At 39.9% G+C, this 18,066-nt stretch overlaps 2 protein-coding genes across 3 annotated transcripts in view; both read right to left on the bottom strand.

The window, feature by feature from the left end:
• Window positions 1-7,904, bottom strand: part of PCBD2 (pterin-4 alpha-carbinolamine dehydratase 2) — a 32,092-nt gene extending 24,188 nt beyond the window's left edge. Inside the window, exons 1-2 of the mRNA XM_063120759.1 lie at window positions 7,776-7,904; window positions 1,550-1,681 (exon numbers count right to left, since the gene is read on the bottom strand). Coding sequence (XP_062976829.1) covers window positions 1,550-1,681; window positions 7,776-7,880 — 237 coding nt within the window. The 5' untranslated portion in view covers window positions 7,881-7,904. The remainder of the gene's footprint in view (window positions 1-1,549; window positions 1,682-7,775) is intronic.
• Window positions 7,905-9,332: 1,428 nt separating this feature from the next.
• TXNDC15 (thioredoxin domain containing 15) lies at window positions 9,333-16,757 on the bottom strand. Of its 2 annotated transcripts, none has more exons than XM_063120757.1 (5): window positions 16,631-16,757; window positions 14,806-15,296; window positions 12,904-13,067; window positions 12,253-12,383; window positions 9,333-10,291 (listed from the first exon to the last, which is right to left on the bottom strand). In XM_063120757.1, exons 1-5 carry the CDS (start codon window positions 16,698-16,700, stop codon window positions 10,095-10,097), a joined length of 1,053 nt encoding a protein of 350 aa, XP_062976827.1. In that variant the 5' UTR covers window positions 16,701-16,757; the 3' UTR covers window positions 9,333-10,094. The 2 variants fall into 2 exon arrangements, with proteins under 2 accessions (XP_062976827.1, XP_062976828.1); XM_063120758.1 differs by having other exon boundaries at window positions 14,806-15,293.
• Between the last annotated feature and the right edge of the window lie 1,309 nt (window positions 16,758-18,066).

Genomic DNA, 18,066 nt, shown 5'->3' with positions numbered 1-18,066 from the left:
CAATACATAAATCAGAAATGCCTTTTATGTCAGCTCAACTTGTCAGCTTTTTACACACCTGACTTTATGAAATCTGTGAAGGGCAAGGTGAGGATCACTGAGGAAATTATACTTTTCAGCTCTCTGACTTTTGTTATACAGTTACACTATGTTCTGTAAACAGAAGGTTTAATGACTTGAGGAAGAATGCTGTAGCTAAATTCTGCTTTTATTCTATAAAACTGTACTGACTGAGAACTCGCGTTATGATACTGGTACACATGGCTGAGTTTTAGGGACATGATGTCTTCCTAGATCTGTAGTCTGCTGTATGTGTGTGGCATGCGTGTGCATGTACTTTTGGATGTTTCAGTAAATTAAAAGCATTGGGATAAATATTATCAAGAACACAACTGAAATCGTAAAAAATGTAAATATCGCCTAATACCAAAGACAAGTATTCCAATTGTCCTAATCAGAAACTTTGGTGAGCTCTAAATGTATTGAGGGCATATTTGTTTACACAGATTTTCCATAACTTGTAATAGACTATTGTTTCTGCTGTAAAGTTTTAAATTAATTATTTAATTATATTATATTGTTCTTACATGGTTTTTATATTGGTTTTGTATTGTGAACCAATTAGAGATTTTAAGATATTGCATTATAAAAGTACTATAAGCAAACAATAAATAAATTGTCACCTTAAGGTAAATAGATATCACAAGATATACACAGATCAAGTACTCTTTCAGGGTCTAACTAAATGTGATGATGGTACAACCTGTGTGTTAGAATATGAGTAATACAAAAATAGCATTTAAAGCAGAGTAGTCATGGGTAGGAAGGGGTCACTAAACTTTCCCCCTGCTTTTCTACCAGTGCAGCTTTCTTCTAGTCTCAGAAACCCATTAGGAAAAAAGCAGCTAGGAGAAGTGGATTCTGAGTGGAAATGTGCAAACAGGAGATGGGTCCAACATTCTACTCTCACCACAACTTCTCCACATAAAATCCACACGCTCACTGCTTTGTATCTGGTTAGATATGTTTTAAAAGATGGCAGCCAACATATCAATCTAGTCTCGCAGACTGGATAATAGGGTTTTTACAGAAAACACTAGCATATCAGGAAGACATCTAGCCTAGAATATAGGAAACAACTTCATACACACATCACCACAGAATGTGAGGAACTGCCCAACTTGCCAAGAGCTCTGTGTTTGTTGACTGGATGATCTACAAAACTCTGGGTTGGACAGAGTCCAATAGAGTCCAAGGCCGCAATTCTAAACACATATGCTTGACAGTATGTCTAATGAAAGCAATGACTTCTGAATAACAATGTTAAAGATTAGGCTGTGATTATCCCTTATTCTGTTCAGTTTTACCGTCTTTTAAAGAAAAGACCATTTATCACACAATTCTTCTCTGCACTTTTCATCCCCGAAATTTTATTTGCTGCCATTCAAAGAACTGGTTCTGGCAACTAATGGAAGGTTTAGCTATAAATGGGAGTTAAGACAAATGCATTCCCTTTAAATTAGGAAAAACGAACAGTCACAGTATTTACCTGATTAAAAGTTTTGAAGTTGAATTCTTTGTATATGGCATCCCTTTCAGTGAGCTCAGACCAACCTGCAGCTTTGAGGTCATATAAAACTTGGTTCCTTTCTTCTGTGGTCAACCAGTGAGACTGTGAAGACTATCAAGGCAGAAAAGAAAGAAAGAAAATGCATTCAAAAAACAAATGTAACATGTTCTGCTCCTTATTAACAATAAGAATGTCAAATTGGTTTGTGTGTTCATAAACAAAAGTTGGCAGAACTACAGAAGCAGAAAATGTATTAGATGACTTCATTATATGTTTAGAATATCAAGCAAGCAAAATTCATCCATTTACAGCATCTCAACTAACACATCTTAGGCTACAATCCTACACACAGTTATAGAAAGTAGATGGACCCTTGATTTGATCCAGCATGGCTCTTTTTATGAAATTTGAAAAATCAGTAAGTATGTAGTTTAAATCAGAAAGGCATATATAATAGTAAAGATGGTTATGCATATTTTATATAATTATGCTACTCTCCCAAAAAGCAGGATACCCTTTAAAAAAATTAATGCAGCAGGATTGTTGGTGGAAATAACATTTTGTGATTGTGCATATGTGATGCTACTGATCTCCTAATCATGATTAAAGAACAGGGGCAGGCTGAAAATAGCACACTCAATTCTCTGAGTGCTGGCCTTATGTAACCAAAACAGCAGCATCCATACACAATGGGAAAGTATTACCAGGCTTGAAGGAACCCCAAGGTTTGCAGAAATGCAAAAAACCCCAACCCTAAACATTTTGTTGCAGATTCCACTTGCTTACTCTAATACAGAATGACCTTAAAATGATATAGAGCACTGCTAAACTGGGGCTGAGAAGTATTTTGAGGTCCATATTGAAAATATATTTTCTCTGAATATACACTCTGATAAGATGCAATCATATCATATTCTAGACAAAATATAAGACATCCAACTGTGAAATTAATACAGCACTCTAGCATCCTATTATTTAATTGCATCCTATTATTTAAGTTGTGTGAACCGCCCAGAGAACTTCAGCTATTGGACGGTATAAAAATGCATTAAAAATTAAATAAAAATGCATTAAAATTTAAGGATTATTATTATTATTTATTTATTTATTTATATAGCACCATCAATGTACATGGTGCTGTACAGAGTGTTCCTCTCTTAGTTCACAATTCAATGTGTACTTAGCTGAACTCAACGGCACTTACTTCTGTGTAGATAAGCAGAGGATTGCACATATCCTGCGTTAGAGACACAGGAAAGCCAAATCTGAACAGTTATTAAAACACAAGAACGTTTTACTCAGAGTTGGCTTTTGGAGGCCAGGATTAGTCAAGGTTTGGGGAAGAGGGTTGTTTTACAACCATATAATAAATAATTACATTTGTAAAATGAATTTATAAAAACAACCAGAATACACAATACATAATGAGTTTTAACAACCAGAATACACATTACATAATGAATTTTGACAATGTCCTGAACAAGATTTTTGCCTATGCCACACAGATGGTTCAAGGAAAAGTCTTGCTCGGAACACTGCTAAAACTAATTATCTGATTATGAGTATTCTGATTTGTTTCTATCCACTCGCTGTATGTAATCTACTTCCTTTTGCTTTTACAATTTATAGAAAATAAACAGAAAAATCTTCCATTAATAATTTACCTTGGACATCCAAATAAGAAACCTAATAAATCCATTCTAGGGGAAATTGATACTTAAAATGCCAGTTAAATGTGTGAAGTTCTAAACTCTGAAATTCAATTGCATACTCATATATATATGAACAGTGGACAATTTTTGAAACTCAAATCCTGTATATTTAAGAAATTACATTTGCTATATGAAAAGTTAATTCTGACCACTAGATGGCTCAGTACTTCAAATCTAAATAACTATTTACTATTCACACAAGGGCAGAAGGGGGGCAAATGGGCACACACAAAACAAGCTTTTAAGATTTCCCCTTATTAAAAGTTTTCTAGACAGTAAAACAAACTTGTGACTATGTCATTTATGAGCATCACATATAGGAGCAAAACAGCCACACAAAACAAAAAAACTACATTTAACATAATTTTATAGCAAAAGTCCCTCACTTATTCACAAATCCTTCAATTAAATACTTACTTAACAGCGACAGACTATGCTTTCACTAGTTCTATAAGAAGAAATTTAGATATTTAGTAATAGAAATTATATACCATCCAACTCCTATTAAGGCACTGGTATAAAACAGTGAAATTTGGTATAGAATGACCAATATAAAAAGGTAAGTTTCATAAGCCATCAAGATGCTTTAGGCAAGAGTTTCTTCCCATGATATATTTCTAAAGAATTGTATTTCTCAATTACTCAAAGTATGCAGACTGCAATAATATACTCATTTATTGTAAAGTTTTGTTAATATCTTAATAAACCTAAAAAAATGAGATTGGCTAAAAAAAAAAAGCATGGAACATTGTTATTTAGTGAAATTAATTGCATATCAAAATATTGACAGTAATTATCAACACATTTTAGATGTCATAAACAGTGACTAATTCTAGCCAGTTAATAATGAATGTTTAAACTTTATATTAAAGATGCTATTGATGACATAATGCATATTTTGAGAATATATTTATCTTTAGGGAGAAATTTGCTTCGATTGATATGGTATATTTTATGTCTGTATGATTATTTTGTCTGTGCGCATTTATTTTGTATATAAATAATAATACTTAAAGCCTCACATCTGATCTAAGGGGAAAGGTAGATGCAATATTATTCAATATTATTAAAAAAAAATCACAGGTGAAGTTGTGGATCAATGGGTCAGGGAGAATTGCCCATGGTTTTCAGCCACTCTGAGAATTTTCAGATGTTTTTCTGGAACCTGTACCAAAAGGTACTTATGTCAAATAAGTGCTCTCATCCCTCTGTTCTCTCCAACATTCCCCTTTGAATATAATTTAATATTAACTACTAATACTGATACAGGGGACAGAATAGATTAGCACATAGCCATACTTTGCGTTTCCTGTAAGAGTTCAAAGAAATCGCCTTTTATTTACTTAGCATCTAACCCAGTCATGTGGTAGGATGCAATCACCAGATCATGGGTCAAGCATGGTTGTTTCTGCTGTTTGTCCAATGTTTACATTTCAATGTCCAGGCACTGTTTGTTTTCAATGTTGTACAATTCCACTTCCCTCTTCAGCAGTTTTGCATACAAAAACCATGTCAGACTAGTTTGGCCATAACTTATTTGAAAATTCTCTCCTGTGTATTTGTAGAAGCCATCAATAAATTATATCTCCCAACTCCACTATGAAATAGAAAAGTCGTGTTTTTTCTTTCTTTCTTTTTAACATAAATGGAACAAGGCACAGATTTGATATATGACTTGTTCAGCTCACAGAACATGTTCATGGCAGAGTCAAGAACAAACCCCAGGCCTTCAGATTGTACAAACATCCTGTATATTTTACTAAAGTGTATAACCCACAAAATTTACATTGCAATCTATAGTCATGCCCAAACTTTCTTCTAGTGCCTACCAAATTTGCATGTTGCTAATTCAGCTATCGTTCAGATAATCCCTACAGAGAATTATTTTTAAGAATATTTATACTTGAGGGATCTTTGACAACAAAAAGGTATCAGAAATGCTTGTTAATCGAAATCTAGATTACTCCTGTCATAAAGAAAGCTGGGAGGGGGGAATTAAAACACCTGGGATGCTCAAGGTTCTAGGGCTGCAGAAAAAGAACTCTCTTGTATTGGTCAATGCCGACCCGAGGCTCCATCAGACACCCCAAACTAGATTGCTTGCACAAAAGCAATTTACACTAACTCAGAACACAATGTTTATACCCATCCAGAAATTTCATCCCATAATAAGGTTTTCAGGCTTAGTGGACACTGAAGATCTAGTGAAACAGAAAGCAGATGTAAAGAAGGAAAAAAGGCTGATTCCAAACCCACATCTCTCAGGTTACTACATAGAATGCATATATCCTGGAGTACTTTTTTTTTAAAAAAAATCTATGACTAGCATTATATATCCAGTATAAACTGCACATTATATAAATTTGCAGAGTTATTGCATAAATTATTCTGCTAGCCATAGATGAGTCAACCACAAGTGGTTTGCCCCCACTGGAAACCCTGGTAAGTTCTCCCAATGGCTTTCGAGATTTCACCAACAATTGACCACACATTTTCAAAATTCATCTTTGTGGCCATTAGGTCAGAAACTTGATTTTAAAAAATATTAAATGAAAGCTGAAATTCTCAGTCAGCTGAATTCTGCACCCAATACTCCATGCTTGCACAGCACAATCATGTTACTCTGTGATGGGGAGTAATTTGTATTGAAGAGAATTGGTGGAAGGAATCAGTAATTACTCTGCTTTTGACATGTGCACAAGCCTTATATTATCCACCATTAATTTATACCTCTACATATAAAGCCTGAATTATATGCCTGAATTCATCCACTCTCCTCTTTTGTATCTATTATCACTGCAATAAGCAGTCTATATTTTTACAGCAGTCACCACACTTAACCTATCTCATAGGATTGTGAGGATAAAAGGGTAAAAATATTTATACCACCCTGAAGTCTATGGAGAAATGGTGAAATATAAATGAGGTAAATTAAGAGGACTTCTTACTTTTAACCATAAACAGGCATGAACTGAGTTAATACCAGTATTATCCAGTATTCCTTATTTCACTGTACTACACCTCCCTGCAATTTAGAATATCTTCATCTTCATTCTTTGACCATACAACACTGATAAACCTGTGACTAATACAGCTTCTCTTCCAATTGATTTAAACAGTGTTACAATTTGTACCTCTGAATTCAAGGTTAGTTATTTTGGAATTAACTATCACACTTATAATCACTAATACTGTTTCATATCACAATTTCATTACCTATATATGTGTAATATGCAGCAAGCCCCTAAGAATGGATTGAAAAATTGGGGTAAAGTCCACCATGATTACACTACATAAGATAAGGATTCAAAGGCTTCCAGTCCCAAGCATCTTTCTTGAGAGTAAGTCCGTGGAGTAAACACGCATATAGTCAGGCCACTAATGTGTTTATGAAAATTCCCTGTCTCCCCTCAACTTACACAGGCACGTTCATCACTAAAAAGTGCAGCATCAAGCAGTCACTTGCATGTGTGGAAATAGCCATTACAGATCAGAAACCACTAATAAAGATGACGAGGGCCAAATCCTAAAAAGAGGAGTAATACAATATCAGGTAAGTGTATACTATGAGAACTGCTACGAATCACACATAACCTATTCAGTCTTAAGGGAAGGCTGCAGTGAAGCAATAAGTTTTCATGACCTTCTTAAAGGCCTGTACTGATGGGGTTAAGCACAATTCAACTGTCTCTCCCGTTCCCCAAGCTAAGTAATTTTACAAGTGAGCATAAGAATAGGGCCTCCTCCAAAGTCGACTGGATAACCATGCAGATGAAGGCAGTCCTTAAGGCAGGGGTGGGCAATTTGAGGGCCCTCCAAAAGTTTCGGCCTAAACCACCCATTAGCCCTAGCCAGCATAGCCAGTGATGAGGGATGATGGGAGTTGTAGGCCAAAATATCTAAGGAGCCTGAAGGTAACCCAGTCACAAGTACAACACTTTGAATTGGGTTCCAGCCTGCCCTTCTCCCTGATATGCTGGTTTGCTGTGCATAATAATGCCCCACCAACACCAACCAGGAGTACTCCATCAGTCTGAAGTGGCAGTTCAGACACAGACTTACCACCTCAGTGAAAATTTGGGTAGGAACTTCCTTTATGTATGTTACTAAGGCACGGCAAGAAAACAGAAGCGCGCCAGTTTTGAACTGACTATACATTCTCACCAGTAAAGGCTTGACATTAGGATTAAAAACGTAGGGATGCAACATTCGTGTCAAGCCTCTGCCGTGTGCAGGGGGGGGCGCTAAGGAAAGATTTGAAGCTGAAGCTCCTGCATCCTATAGTCTCGGCCTGTCGGAATCGTAGTAAGAATATATATTTTAAAAGGTATCAACAAAGGTCGCCGGATCCTACTTCGTGCGGAAAGGGAGCCTGAAGAAACCTACCCCCGCCAAAGTAACACTTGGACGGGTGTCGGGTTTGGGGGTGGGGGTGAGAATGTACGTCTGAATCTCGCTTCTCCTCTTCCCTTCCCTACTGCTCAGCCTCTCACCATAGCGGAGAATTTGTTTCTGCCGCCCCGTCCCGCCGCAGCCAGCAGAGCCGCTCGCCACAGCCACAGGCTCCTCTGTCCCCCTGGCCCGGTAATGCCCAGCATGGCTTCGGCGTGCGTCCCCCGCCCCCCTCAGGCCGAGCGCCTGCGCCACGCAGGCCGCCGCCGCCGCCACCTACCCTTCGCGGCCACGAGGGGGTCTCTTCAAGGCTTTTGCTGGGAATCCGACGCGAAGGGAGTGAGGCACGAGAGGGGCAAGGGCGTGCGCGTGCCTGGCTCGCTCGGAGACAGCACGGCGTTACAGATTTGGAAACGCAACACCAGAACCCGTGGTTGTGCCCCTCAGAGCTTGGCGCGGGTGGGCCGCGAGGGAGAAGAGTTAAGGCGCTACGGTTTTCCGCCGCCTCCTGCCCACCCTCTGTTGCAGCTATCTCACTTTTTACAGTTACACAGTTACCTGCCACCCTCAGCAATCTCTCAAGCAACAACGGCGTTACTACTGCTCTCAACAGCTAACTTCCCGGGTGGGTGGAACAATCAACAATGCACGGCGGTATTGTCCACGCTTAAGTCCCTAGGTAACTTGTGGATTGCTTTAAGAGTGGGCAACTTGTAGTTCGGACATTTTAGCCCAAACTCCCATAATCCCTCATCATTAGCTATGCTGGCTAAGGCTGATGGGAGTTGTAGGACCAAACAGGAGGGCAACAAATTGCCAACCCCTAAAGCAAGCGATTTATATTTTACCTAACCAGAGAGAAGGAAGCTCACCCGTTCCGTTGCTACTGGGTATTTTGTGTACAAGAGTGCATGCAATCTAGCAGTTAAGAGTCTAGCTTTATGAGTGCTTACAAACTTCAGTCACCGTCATTAAGCACAAGGACAACAATCCTTTGTGGATGTTTTTTCCTCCAGATCTAACACTTGCTTCATTAGGTTTTTCTTGGTTCCTGTTATCATCATTGTTGGTATATTATTTACATTTTTATACTGCCCCATAGCCAAAGCTCTCTGGGCAGTTTACAAAAATTGATTGTTTTTGTAAAAAGATTTTGTAATTGTAATAAGGATCGTTATACTGTGTGATACAGTAATGTGATATTCTACATTCAAAAGCATGCACAGACTAATGAAGATGATAAAGAAAAAAGTTGAGATGCTTTGACATTTAAGAAGTTTATTGTGATACAGTGGTCTCAAAAATGCCACAGCATTTTGCTGTTGCTGGATTCATTATAGCCATAATTTCGTTTACATTGGATGAATCCAAGTCCAGTGGAATTTTATTTGCACGATGGGACTTTCCCCTCCTCTTTTCCCCCTAACGCCCCCCCCCCCCCAATAAATCTGATTTGGATGATCACCCAACTATCTACAGCAGATTTTCAGAGCACCCAGAAAGTCATTGTTAGCGGGAAGAACAAATTGGATGCAACCTAGTTTAGAACTGAGTACTTTTACGTTTCCTGTTGATTCAAACTATTTCAGTAAAAAAAAAAAATCAAAAGAACCATACTGTTAAAAAAAATCCTTTTCAAATGGTATAATCACACACTTATATTGCAAGTTCAGCCTTAAGTAAATGGCATGTTTACATATCAGAAATTACTGAAACTTTCCTTACTAGTCTTGACTGTGATTAAAGCACAAGTGTGACAGTGTCAGGAAATGACATTATATGTTTAAACATGGGTTCAAGAACTTACCTATATACAGGTAGACACCTGACAAAAGGGCTAATTCTGATACATTTCCTACTTACATTAACAAATGTGCATTGGGAAGCACCTAGTTCATTATTACAGTCCAGGTCTAATGTAGCTTATACAAGCATGCAATATGCAAAAACCAAGGTAGAAGAGTCAGGGAGCTTTCTAAAACCTATAGCTTATACCCACATCTGATGTTTCCATGTTACAATCTTATGCATCTTCAGTCATCTTCCAAGGGCAAAACTTTCTTGTAATTTTCTACAATATGAAGCAGCAATCTGTTAACTTTACCAGAGAGCAGGTAACCACAGAGAAGTCTTGATCTAAACACACATGCCAAAAAGAGATTCTGAGTATATCAGAGACCTACAACAGGGGTAGATATTTTTGTCACACAAAATTGGTCCAGCCGCATTTTATTAATCATTTCCATCTATACAATTTCATATTGGTACTATAAATAATTTCTGCTGAGTGATGTCATGTGTTTTGGAACATGTGATGAACAATGTAGGGTCCTGGCTCACAAAATGTCAGAACTAGTTGACCCACTGAACAATTTTATATAGTTTAACATGTTCTGAAAGCATACAGTTCTGTTCGCACATCATTCCTGATGCTCCTGATCTTGACCAGGTATTAACCACCTGATGCTCTCAGTCCGAACAGTAGCATACATGATGAAACTGATAAGAAACAGTAAAGAAAATAAGAGGAGCCAATCTATTCCTCTGCTCAGTGTGCTAGGCAGGGGACCAGCTTGATCTTCCTCAGTCACTACCACATCAGCCTTGGGCTCTATTCCTGAGAGAAAATAAACATTTATTAATTTGACACAAGATTAAACAGAATCACGCTATAGGTATTTGTATATAAGTACCTCCATTTTCAATTTTGGAACTTAGGCTCAAGAAATGTCATTAATATTATCCAAGCTCTGTAGATTTCAAAACATATTCCTCTGCTCCATTACAGGAACAGACATTTCTAATGGTATCATGCAAAAATTGTATACATTTTAGTGATGCTTGTGAACTGTGTTATTTCCACTTCTCCCTGCAAATATATCCATAAAAATATATGCATTATCATAGCATTATCAAATAGCCATCTAATTTCATTATGGCTTTTTTATTAGCCCATTATACATTCAGTTCTACATTACTCCATTTTTCCAAAACAAAAGCAACAGAAACTGGGCAGACAATGTCCTTAGTCTTTTTAATTCTAATAAAGATCTGAAAACACATCAGTATAGGACAGGGGTCGGCAAGATAGCGCCTGGCAAGACCCATTCCTCACCCCACCACCTCCCACCTTCTCACCACTTCTCCCTACCTCTGCAGCCAGGAAGCAGGGAGTTGGCAGCACAGCAACAATTGGTGAAGGAGCGAAGCTGCAGCATGAGTCGACAAGAGGACATGCACGCAAGAAAGCAGATAAGCAAGAATTCACCAGCTGGCAGGAGGTGACGGAAGCAAGCAGATAGAGATGAGCATGGCAGCAGTGGCAGGAAAAAGGAAATTGTGGGCAGGCAAGGAGGAGGAGGAGGAGGAGGAGGAGGAGGCAGCACCAGGGAAGGAAATCACAGGTGGGGGGGGGGGGCAGAGGAGAGCATGGCAGCAGGGAGAAAGAAGGAAGGAAGGAAGGAAGGAAGAAGAGATGGTGTGAGAAGGAAATTTCAAGCAGGGAGGGGAGAGGAGGAGGAAGGAGGGCAGAAAAGAGACTCCTTTAAAAAATGGCAAATGTGCTGCAGGCCCGGGTACAACAAATATACCCGTGGGTCCAAAAAGATTGCCTCTCTCTGGTATGGAGAATAATATGGCGTTCTTCTCTCTCTCACTCCTATGAGCCAGTGAAAAAGACCAGAACTTGCTTGGGTAGGTCTATTTCTATCTTCACTTTCTCAATTATTTGCTGTAGTACATGAGATGTGGTTCCATACTTACCATCTATCTTTTGTAGGAGAACACTCAAGACACTGCTAACATGGGCAAAAAGGGCTAACTTTGACAATAGATATCCTTCAACTTTTGCACTCAAACCCTTCCCCTCAATTAATCCAGGAATCAAGTTCTCATATACACTAGACATGCCTAGTTTCTGCTGCCAGAGAGGGGTTGAAGGATCCCTAAGTCACCTTACAGCCAGATCCTATAATCAAATACATTAACTGATAGTAAACTCCAATGTTATGATGGCTCTGTAGCCAAAACAGGGCTGAGAAAAAGAGGGAAGTACCAGTAAACTGGGGGCAATAGGGGGACCCCAAGGTTTGCAGAAGTAGAAAAAACTTTAGGGAGGGGAAACCTAACAGACAACCCACACCCACACAAACAGCCCGATGAGGATGAAGTTTGTCCAATGTACTCAGATCATTGAGTGCCTGCTGGGGGTGGGGAAGAACAGAAAACCAAGGAAAGGAAGGGAATAGAGCATCCAGAAACAAGGTACAGCTAGTTTGCTGGAAAAAACTGAGCATTCCACACTGCATTTTGTTGCAGATCCCACTTGTGCATTCAGAAGCATCCGTACTGTTTAGTGATCCTTATTCCCAATTAAATGTGCCAAAGATTGAAGATTAATTCTGTCGTCTCTCAAAATCTCGTAACATGATCAAAGCTGAAAAATGCTTCCCAGTGCTCTCCTAACTCAAGACAACATCAAGGTTCATGTGGATCATAAATAAACTTCTTAAATCTAGACCTAAATGGAACTGTATCAGACTATGAACTCTGCAGCTCTGTTAAATGAGATAATCTTACCTGTCTGATTAAAAATGAAAGCTTTGAGCGTTTCCAGGGTACGATCTGTATGGTTAAATCTTGCCATAGGCTTAGCTCCTTGAAAAAGAAGGATGTTAGGAACAGCCACAGTTCCAAACCTTGTTGACAAACTGCAAAGGCATAAGATAAGTCAGCTTTATTAAATAAATGTTTCACTTAACCACATAACAAAATAACTGAAAACTTGGTTTTCATTACGAAACTGAGGCCATTGCATAACTTCAACGAGGAGGTTAAAAAGTATTGCAGTGGGGAAGGGTACCTTTTTTCACTTTGGTCACCACTATCTTAGCCTTAAATGTGCCCTCAAGACACTCTATGGGATAGTGGAAAAACCAATAGGATGTAGTAAATTTCTTATTAGAATTAAGTAACTTACAGTTTGGAATACTAATTTATAGATGAAGCATTATTCAGTTAAAAGTACATTGCAAGAATTCGAGTATTGAAGAAAGCTGAAGGAGATAGAAACTTCTCTGGCAAAACCATACACTGAGGGACACAATCATTCTCTACTTTTGCACATCATTACTACATCTGTGTACTTTAACCACGCATTAATCAACATAAAAGATGAATGACAAACGTAGTAGCAGACTAGTTCTGAAAGGAGAGAGAGATAAAAGTTACCTGCTGTGCTGAGAGGCATCCAACGCCAAGAAATGAAGAGTCGGGAACGCTCGTGGCAAAGAATTAAAATGAGGAGCCAGATTGGCAGAGAAACGACACCAAGGGGTAAAGAAGAGGACTAAGGTACAGTCACTGCCATTTGGATTTAAGAATTCCATTAAATCCTGAGGGGAGGAGACATTTTTTTAAAAAAGATTTGCTATTATGCATTTTTATATTATTGTTCACATTTCTTCCTCAGGAATTTACATGCAAAATTAAACTTTGCCATTCCGTAAAAAGATATATTTTCCAATTTACCTGCACAACAGTAACAGAATGAATTAGGCAGCTTTAACTATCATTGCAATCATGATGTTCAAGAGATAAGTTAGTATTCACTAACTAACCAATTTGTTACCTCAGTATCAGTATGCTTGTTGTCCCCTAGCAGCACAGGCACAATAATTCATGCCTTATGTTGGTTTTCTTTTATTGGTGGTTGTTGTTTTTTTGCTTTTTTTATTAGAGGATGAAAGCTTTGAAGAGCATGTATGATTAATTGAAAAGACTTTTTAACTATCACCTATAACAAGAAATCCATAGCCTACCAAATCCTAATGTAAGGACCAACTTTGCTGCAAATTCCTACTAAAATAACGATTTATAGAATGTGGAAGATTATCAAGTGAGTATCGCTGAGAAACAATTATAGGCCAAATTTACCAGCCTGGATTAATGGTGCATATCCTACATCCAACAGTGGTCTATACTACATGCTTCAAAAGAAGCACTTTAAACAAAAATACTAAATATTTAGCAGTTATATCGGGGTGCAGAACTGCGACCTGCGGGGCACCCCAATCCAGCTTGTGCAGCCCCTTGGGGTTCCTCCAGGGGACAGGGCTTAGGCTCAAAGCACCATCCCCTCAGAGGGCATCACCCATCCCCTGCCCTGCTATCTGATCTGAGGTCAGGGATAACAGCAGGGATTCTCCTGCTGGCATGCACCAGCATCCTAACCCTTGCTGTCATCACCAATCTCAGATTGAAGATAGCAGCTGACATGTGGGGCAGCAGGTACTAGGACACTCCCATGCCAAGGAGTACAGCTGTTTTTTCCCATGTGGGTAAATCCCCTTCTACTTCACTCACCTTGCCTCCTTCCTGCAATGGGGGATGGAGGCAGGGCAGGCGAAGTAGCTGAGTCTGCCCTGCTCCTCCCTCCGAGAAAAGAAGGGGACCCAGACATTTCTGCTTTGCCCATTCCACCTCATTCTCCACCCCTCTTGGTAGGAAGGAGGCTGTGGAGGGGGCAAAAATGAGAGCAAAGCTGCCCAAGCTGGAGGAGTGATGGGAACTAGTTTGGCTCAGCTTTGAAGCACACAGGATTTCCCTAACCAGTAAAGTCCATATACTGTGAAGCCTGGTCCCTGGTACAAGCACGGGTGGAAGAACCTTCTGGGGCTTGGGGCAAGGAGCAAATGACATCAAGGATGTCATGTGGCCTATGGAGGGCTGGGTGTAGGTTCATCTGGACTCCCACCCGAAACTAATTCTGCACCCAATTTTACAAAGTGCTTCAGAGCGTGCTATATTACTCAAGCACTCAACAACTGTGAAAGCAGGTCAGTAGGTGAAGGCCAGCTGCAAAGGAAAACCCCCAGAAGATTTGCCTAATGTGAGATGCAAGGGAAGTGATACAAAACTCAGCAGGAGCCTTCAGGCTTGAAGAAAAGAGATACAAACAACACATAATTGGATCTATTCTCTTTATTTTACTTGCTCATACCTCCCAGATTTATATGCAAATTGTGCTGTGTAGGATGCTGACAGTAAAAAAAAAACCAAAGGAAAGTCAATTATTCATAAAATAAGATTAGATAACTTAAGTAGAAATTGATTAGAATGATTTCCACTTACCTGGGAAATATTCAAGATTTGTAATGTGAAATTAGTCATTCCTGTAATGTTTCTTTCCTCACAATTCACTTTTGGTGTTTTCATACTGTCTGTGTTATTAGAGTCCTCTACTGATGAAGGATGTACGGCTTCAAGTATTACAGGTGGATCTATTATTGGCTCTTGAGCATGAGATCCTGGCTGAGATAGAGTTGAAACAATACCCTGTGTACTGCATTCACCATCAATTGCTGCATCACAAGTGTCTGTGTCTGACTCAGAGAGATGTCTCTCCTTTGTCTCACCTGGAATAACTGACAGTACTACAGGCTGACCTGCAGGCATGCTGCTACCCATCATAGCATCAGCAATCTCTGCAGTTCTGTACTGAACCGGTTCCTTAGGCCCATCGCTGTTTGTGTGTTCAGAACTGCTTTCTACAGTGAATGGCAGGATAGTTTCACTTAACTTTTCAGATAGCAAGTCAGTAGTTTCATCTGTTTCAGCTGCTGCTACAAAAATATAGGAATATGTAACAGTCACTATAAGCAATATGAGCTATCTTCACTTGTTTCAGCTCATTGACATAATTACCTCAACTCTATTATGCTTTCACTTACTTCCATTTTTGTTCACACAGTCAAGGTTAAATGCAAGGATACCTCTGAATATTCAGAAGCTTTCACTTTAGCTTTATTCTCCTTAGAATAAGCAATGGTATAATGGAAAAGCATTTATACCAGGAAAACAGAAATGGATGGAATTTACAATCCAGTAAAATATAAAGTAAATTGAGAAAATTCTAAGATAGTAAACCATTGGCTGTTGCTCACACTCTGCCCACCCCAGCTCCATCCTATAAATAAGGACTGTAGCAACAATATGACATAATATATTCAGTATTGTTGATCAAAGCCTAGTGCATTTTAGAAACATATTTCTGACACATAACTGACAGAATACAATGGTGAGTTTTTCTTGCTTTTGTCACACTATAGGCTGCATTGAGCTACTAACCTTGTCTCTGCGCTATGCTAGACAAGAAGAATTTCAAGTGTGTGCCCCCCCCCCCCACAGCCCTATATTTTTTGTCTATTGTAATGTCCACGGACATAAGGAAACTAGTGAAACCTTTCAAAAGTCCTGCTAAAGATTGGTTTCCCTCATTATTCAGCTGCAAGAAACATTGCCATTTTACTAGTTTTACAGCATTTCAGAATAGTTTCAGACCTAGATAAATGAGCTTCAAGCTGTAATTTTTAAACCAGTAACATTATTATCCAATTCAATATTCATATAGACAAGGAAACAACACTATCCTTGCACTACATGAACACAAGTACAACTCTGAGTACCATTCTATATATTCTACTACAGTAAGAGTGGGGCAACTTCAACCTTGCATAGTCTACTATTTTCTAGAATTCCTATGATCCATCAGCATGTTTTAAATTTATATTTAAAAAGTGCACACTCAGGATCTCGTAAGGCATAAATAATCTGTATTAAGTGCTCCTAAGCATGTCATTCTTGCTTAAAAGGGGCTTGCCTTGCTAAACTCCACCCGGGTCCGTGTTCTTTGCAACCACAATCTGTCTTCTGCCCACTTCATCACTTTACTCCTGAGAGAAGCAGAGGCTCATTTGGCTCTTTCCTCCCAAAGCTCGATAGATACAAGGAGTGGCGATATATATGCCTAGCTCAGCTAGTCTGGTCTGGTTTCCTCCAGCAGCAGGTGTATCCAAGCGAAGCCCCTGCTTCTCTCAGCTCCTCTGTCGATTGACACCGGTTCATTCGCCCCTTCCCCACAACCGCGTCGCTACCATGGTAACCAAGCCCTCCTTACCTGCTAAAAGGCTCCCAAGCAGGCAGGCCACCCATAGGCGCCACCCCCGCCCGCGCGAGGACAAAACCATCCTCCTCGCAAGGGAGGGGGGAAAGAAAAACAACCAGCAGAGCAACCGGCAAACAATGCTTAGCCCAACAACAGTCGCTTCCGGGTCTTCGCTCCTTTCCGCTTCCGGGGCACCCCGAAAACAGACCCAAGTCTCTATGGAAAATATTCAGATGGGGAGGGGTGTTTTGTGTGCAGACCGGATGTCCTGGTTATTTTTCACGCCCTTTATCTCCCTGGGGCGCAATTCTATGCATGTTTAAGCAGCCCAAAAAGTCCTACGATTTCCAGCATTCCCCAGCCGGCATATGCTTGTAGGAGATAATGTAGAAACCCAAGGCATTGTCTTTGCAAAGATTTGGTAGCGCTGTAACTCCCCCTGACCCTGCTTAAACAACACATTAACGGAGGAGTAAATACAGAAATACGTGTTCTTTCAAACTCGGGTGTTGTCGAGTGGGGGAAATGTCTCTTAATTTTTTCCCCCCAATTGCTGTGCAAAAAGAAATAAACTTGATCCCATGTTGCTAATTGGATGGGGCTGAGAGATATTATACCCATATTGAGGGAACAGGCAGAGACTGCCCTTCGTCAACTCTGTAATATCGTGCAGTTGGTTATCCCCTTGTTGCCGGGGTCGGGAGCAGAAAACTTTTTGTTTATTTGTTCAGTCGCTTCCGACTCTTCGTGACTTCATGGACCAGCCCACAGAGCTTTCTGTCGGTTGTCGCCACCCCCAGCTCCCTCAAGGTCAAGTCTGTCACCTCCAGAATATCATCCATCCATCTTGCCCTTGGTCGGCCTCTCTTCCTTTTGCCTTCCACTTTCCCTAGCATCAGCCTCTTCTCCAGGGTATCCTGTCTTCTCATTATGTGGCCAAAGTACTTCAGTTTTGCCTTTAATACCATTCCCTCAAGTGAGCAGTCTGGCTTTATTTCCTGGAGTATGGACTGGTTTGATCTTCTTGCAGTCCAAGGCACTCTCAGAATTTTCCTCCAGCACCACAGTTCAAAAGCATCTATCTTCCTTCGCTTAGCTTTCCTTATGGTCCAGCAGAAAACTAGGCTGAGGCAAATGACTTATCACAATCCTCCTGGTCCATCCACTTACATATAAACACGTCGTGCTTTTGCCACTCCAACACTGATCAAGTGGATCTCAAATCATTTTGGCTTCCATATGGTGGGTATGCTATTCTAGACTTGATCCTAGCAGTAGGCATCCGGGTACCCTTCAGAGGATTTGGACTACTACTCCCACAATCCCAGGCTATTAGCTATGCTGGCAGTGGTTTATGGGAGTTTAAAGAGAGATCCATTTTAATGATGTCAAAGGCTGATGTGACTTCTATATCACGGGCGGAACATTCGCCCCCATTGATTTGCTTA

The sequence above is a fragment of the Elgaria multicarinata genome, chromosome 3 (assembly GCF_023053635.1).
Source record: "Elgaria multicarinata webbii isolate HBS135686 ecotype San Diego chromosome 3, rElgMul1.1.pri, whole genome shotgun sequence".
Lineage (NCBI taxonomy): Eukaryota > Metazoa > Chordata > Lepidosauria > Squamata > Anguidae > Elgaria > Elgaria multicarinata.
Note: the sequence above shows the minus strand (reverse complement) of the source record. Positions and strands in the feature narration are given on the sequence as shown.

Bases quoted from the DNA above. Each gene is read 5' to 3' on its own strand.
- TXNDC15 (XM_063120757.1), bottom strand. From the start codon at position 16,700: ATGGTTTTGTCCTCGCGCGGGCGGGGGTGGCGCCTATGGGTGGCCTGC. The intron at 15,297-16,630 runs GTAAGGAGGGCT...ATATTTTTGTAG, and splicing joins GCTTGGGAGCCTTTTAGCAG to CAGCAGCTGAAACAGATGAA. The intron at 12,384-12,903 runs GTAACTTTTATC...ATGCCTTTGCAG, and splicing joins GATGCCTCTCAGCACAGCAG to TTTGTCAACAAGGTTTGGAA.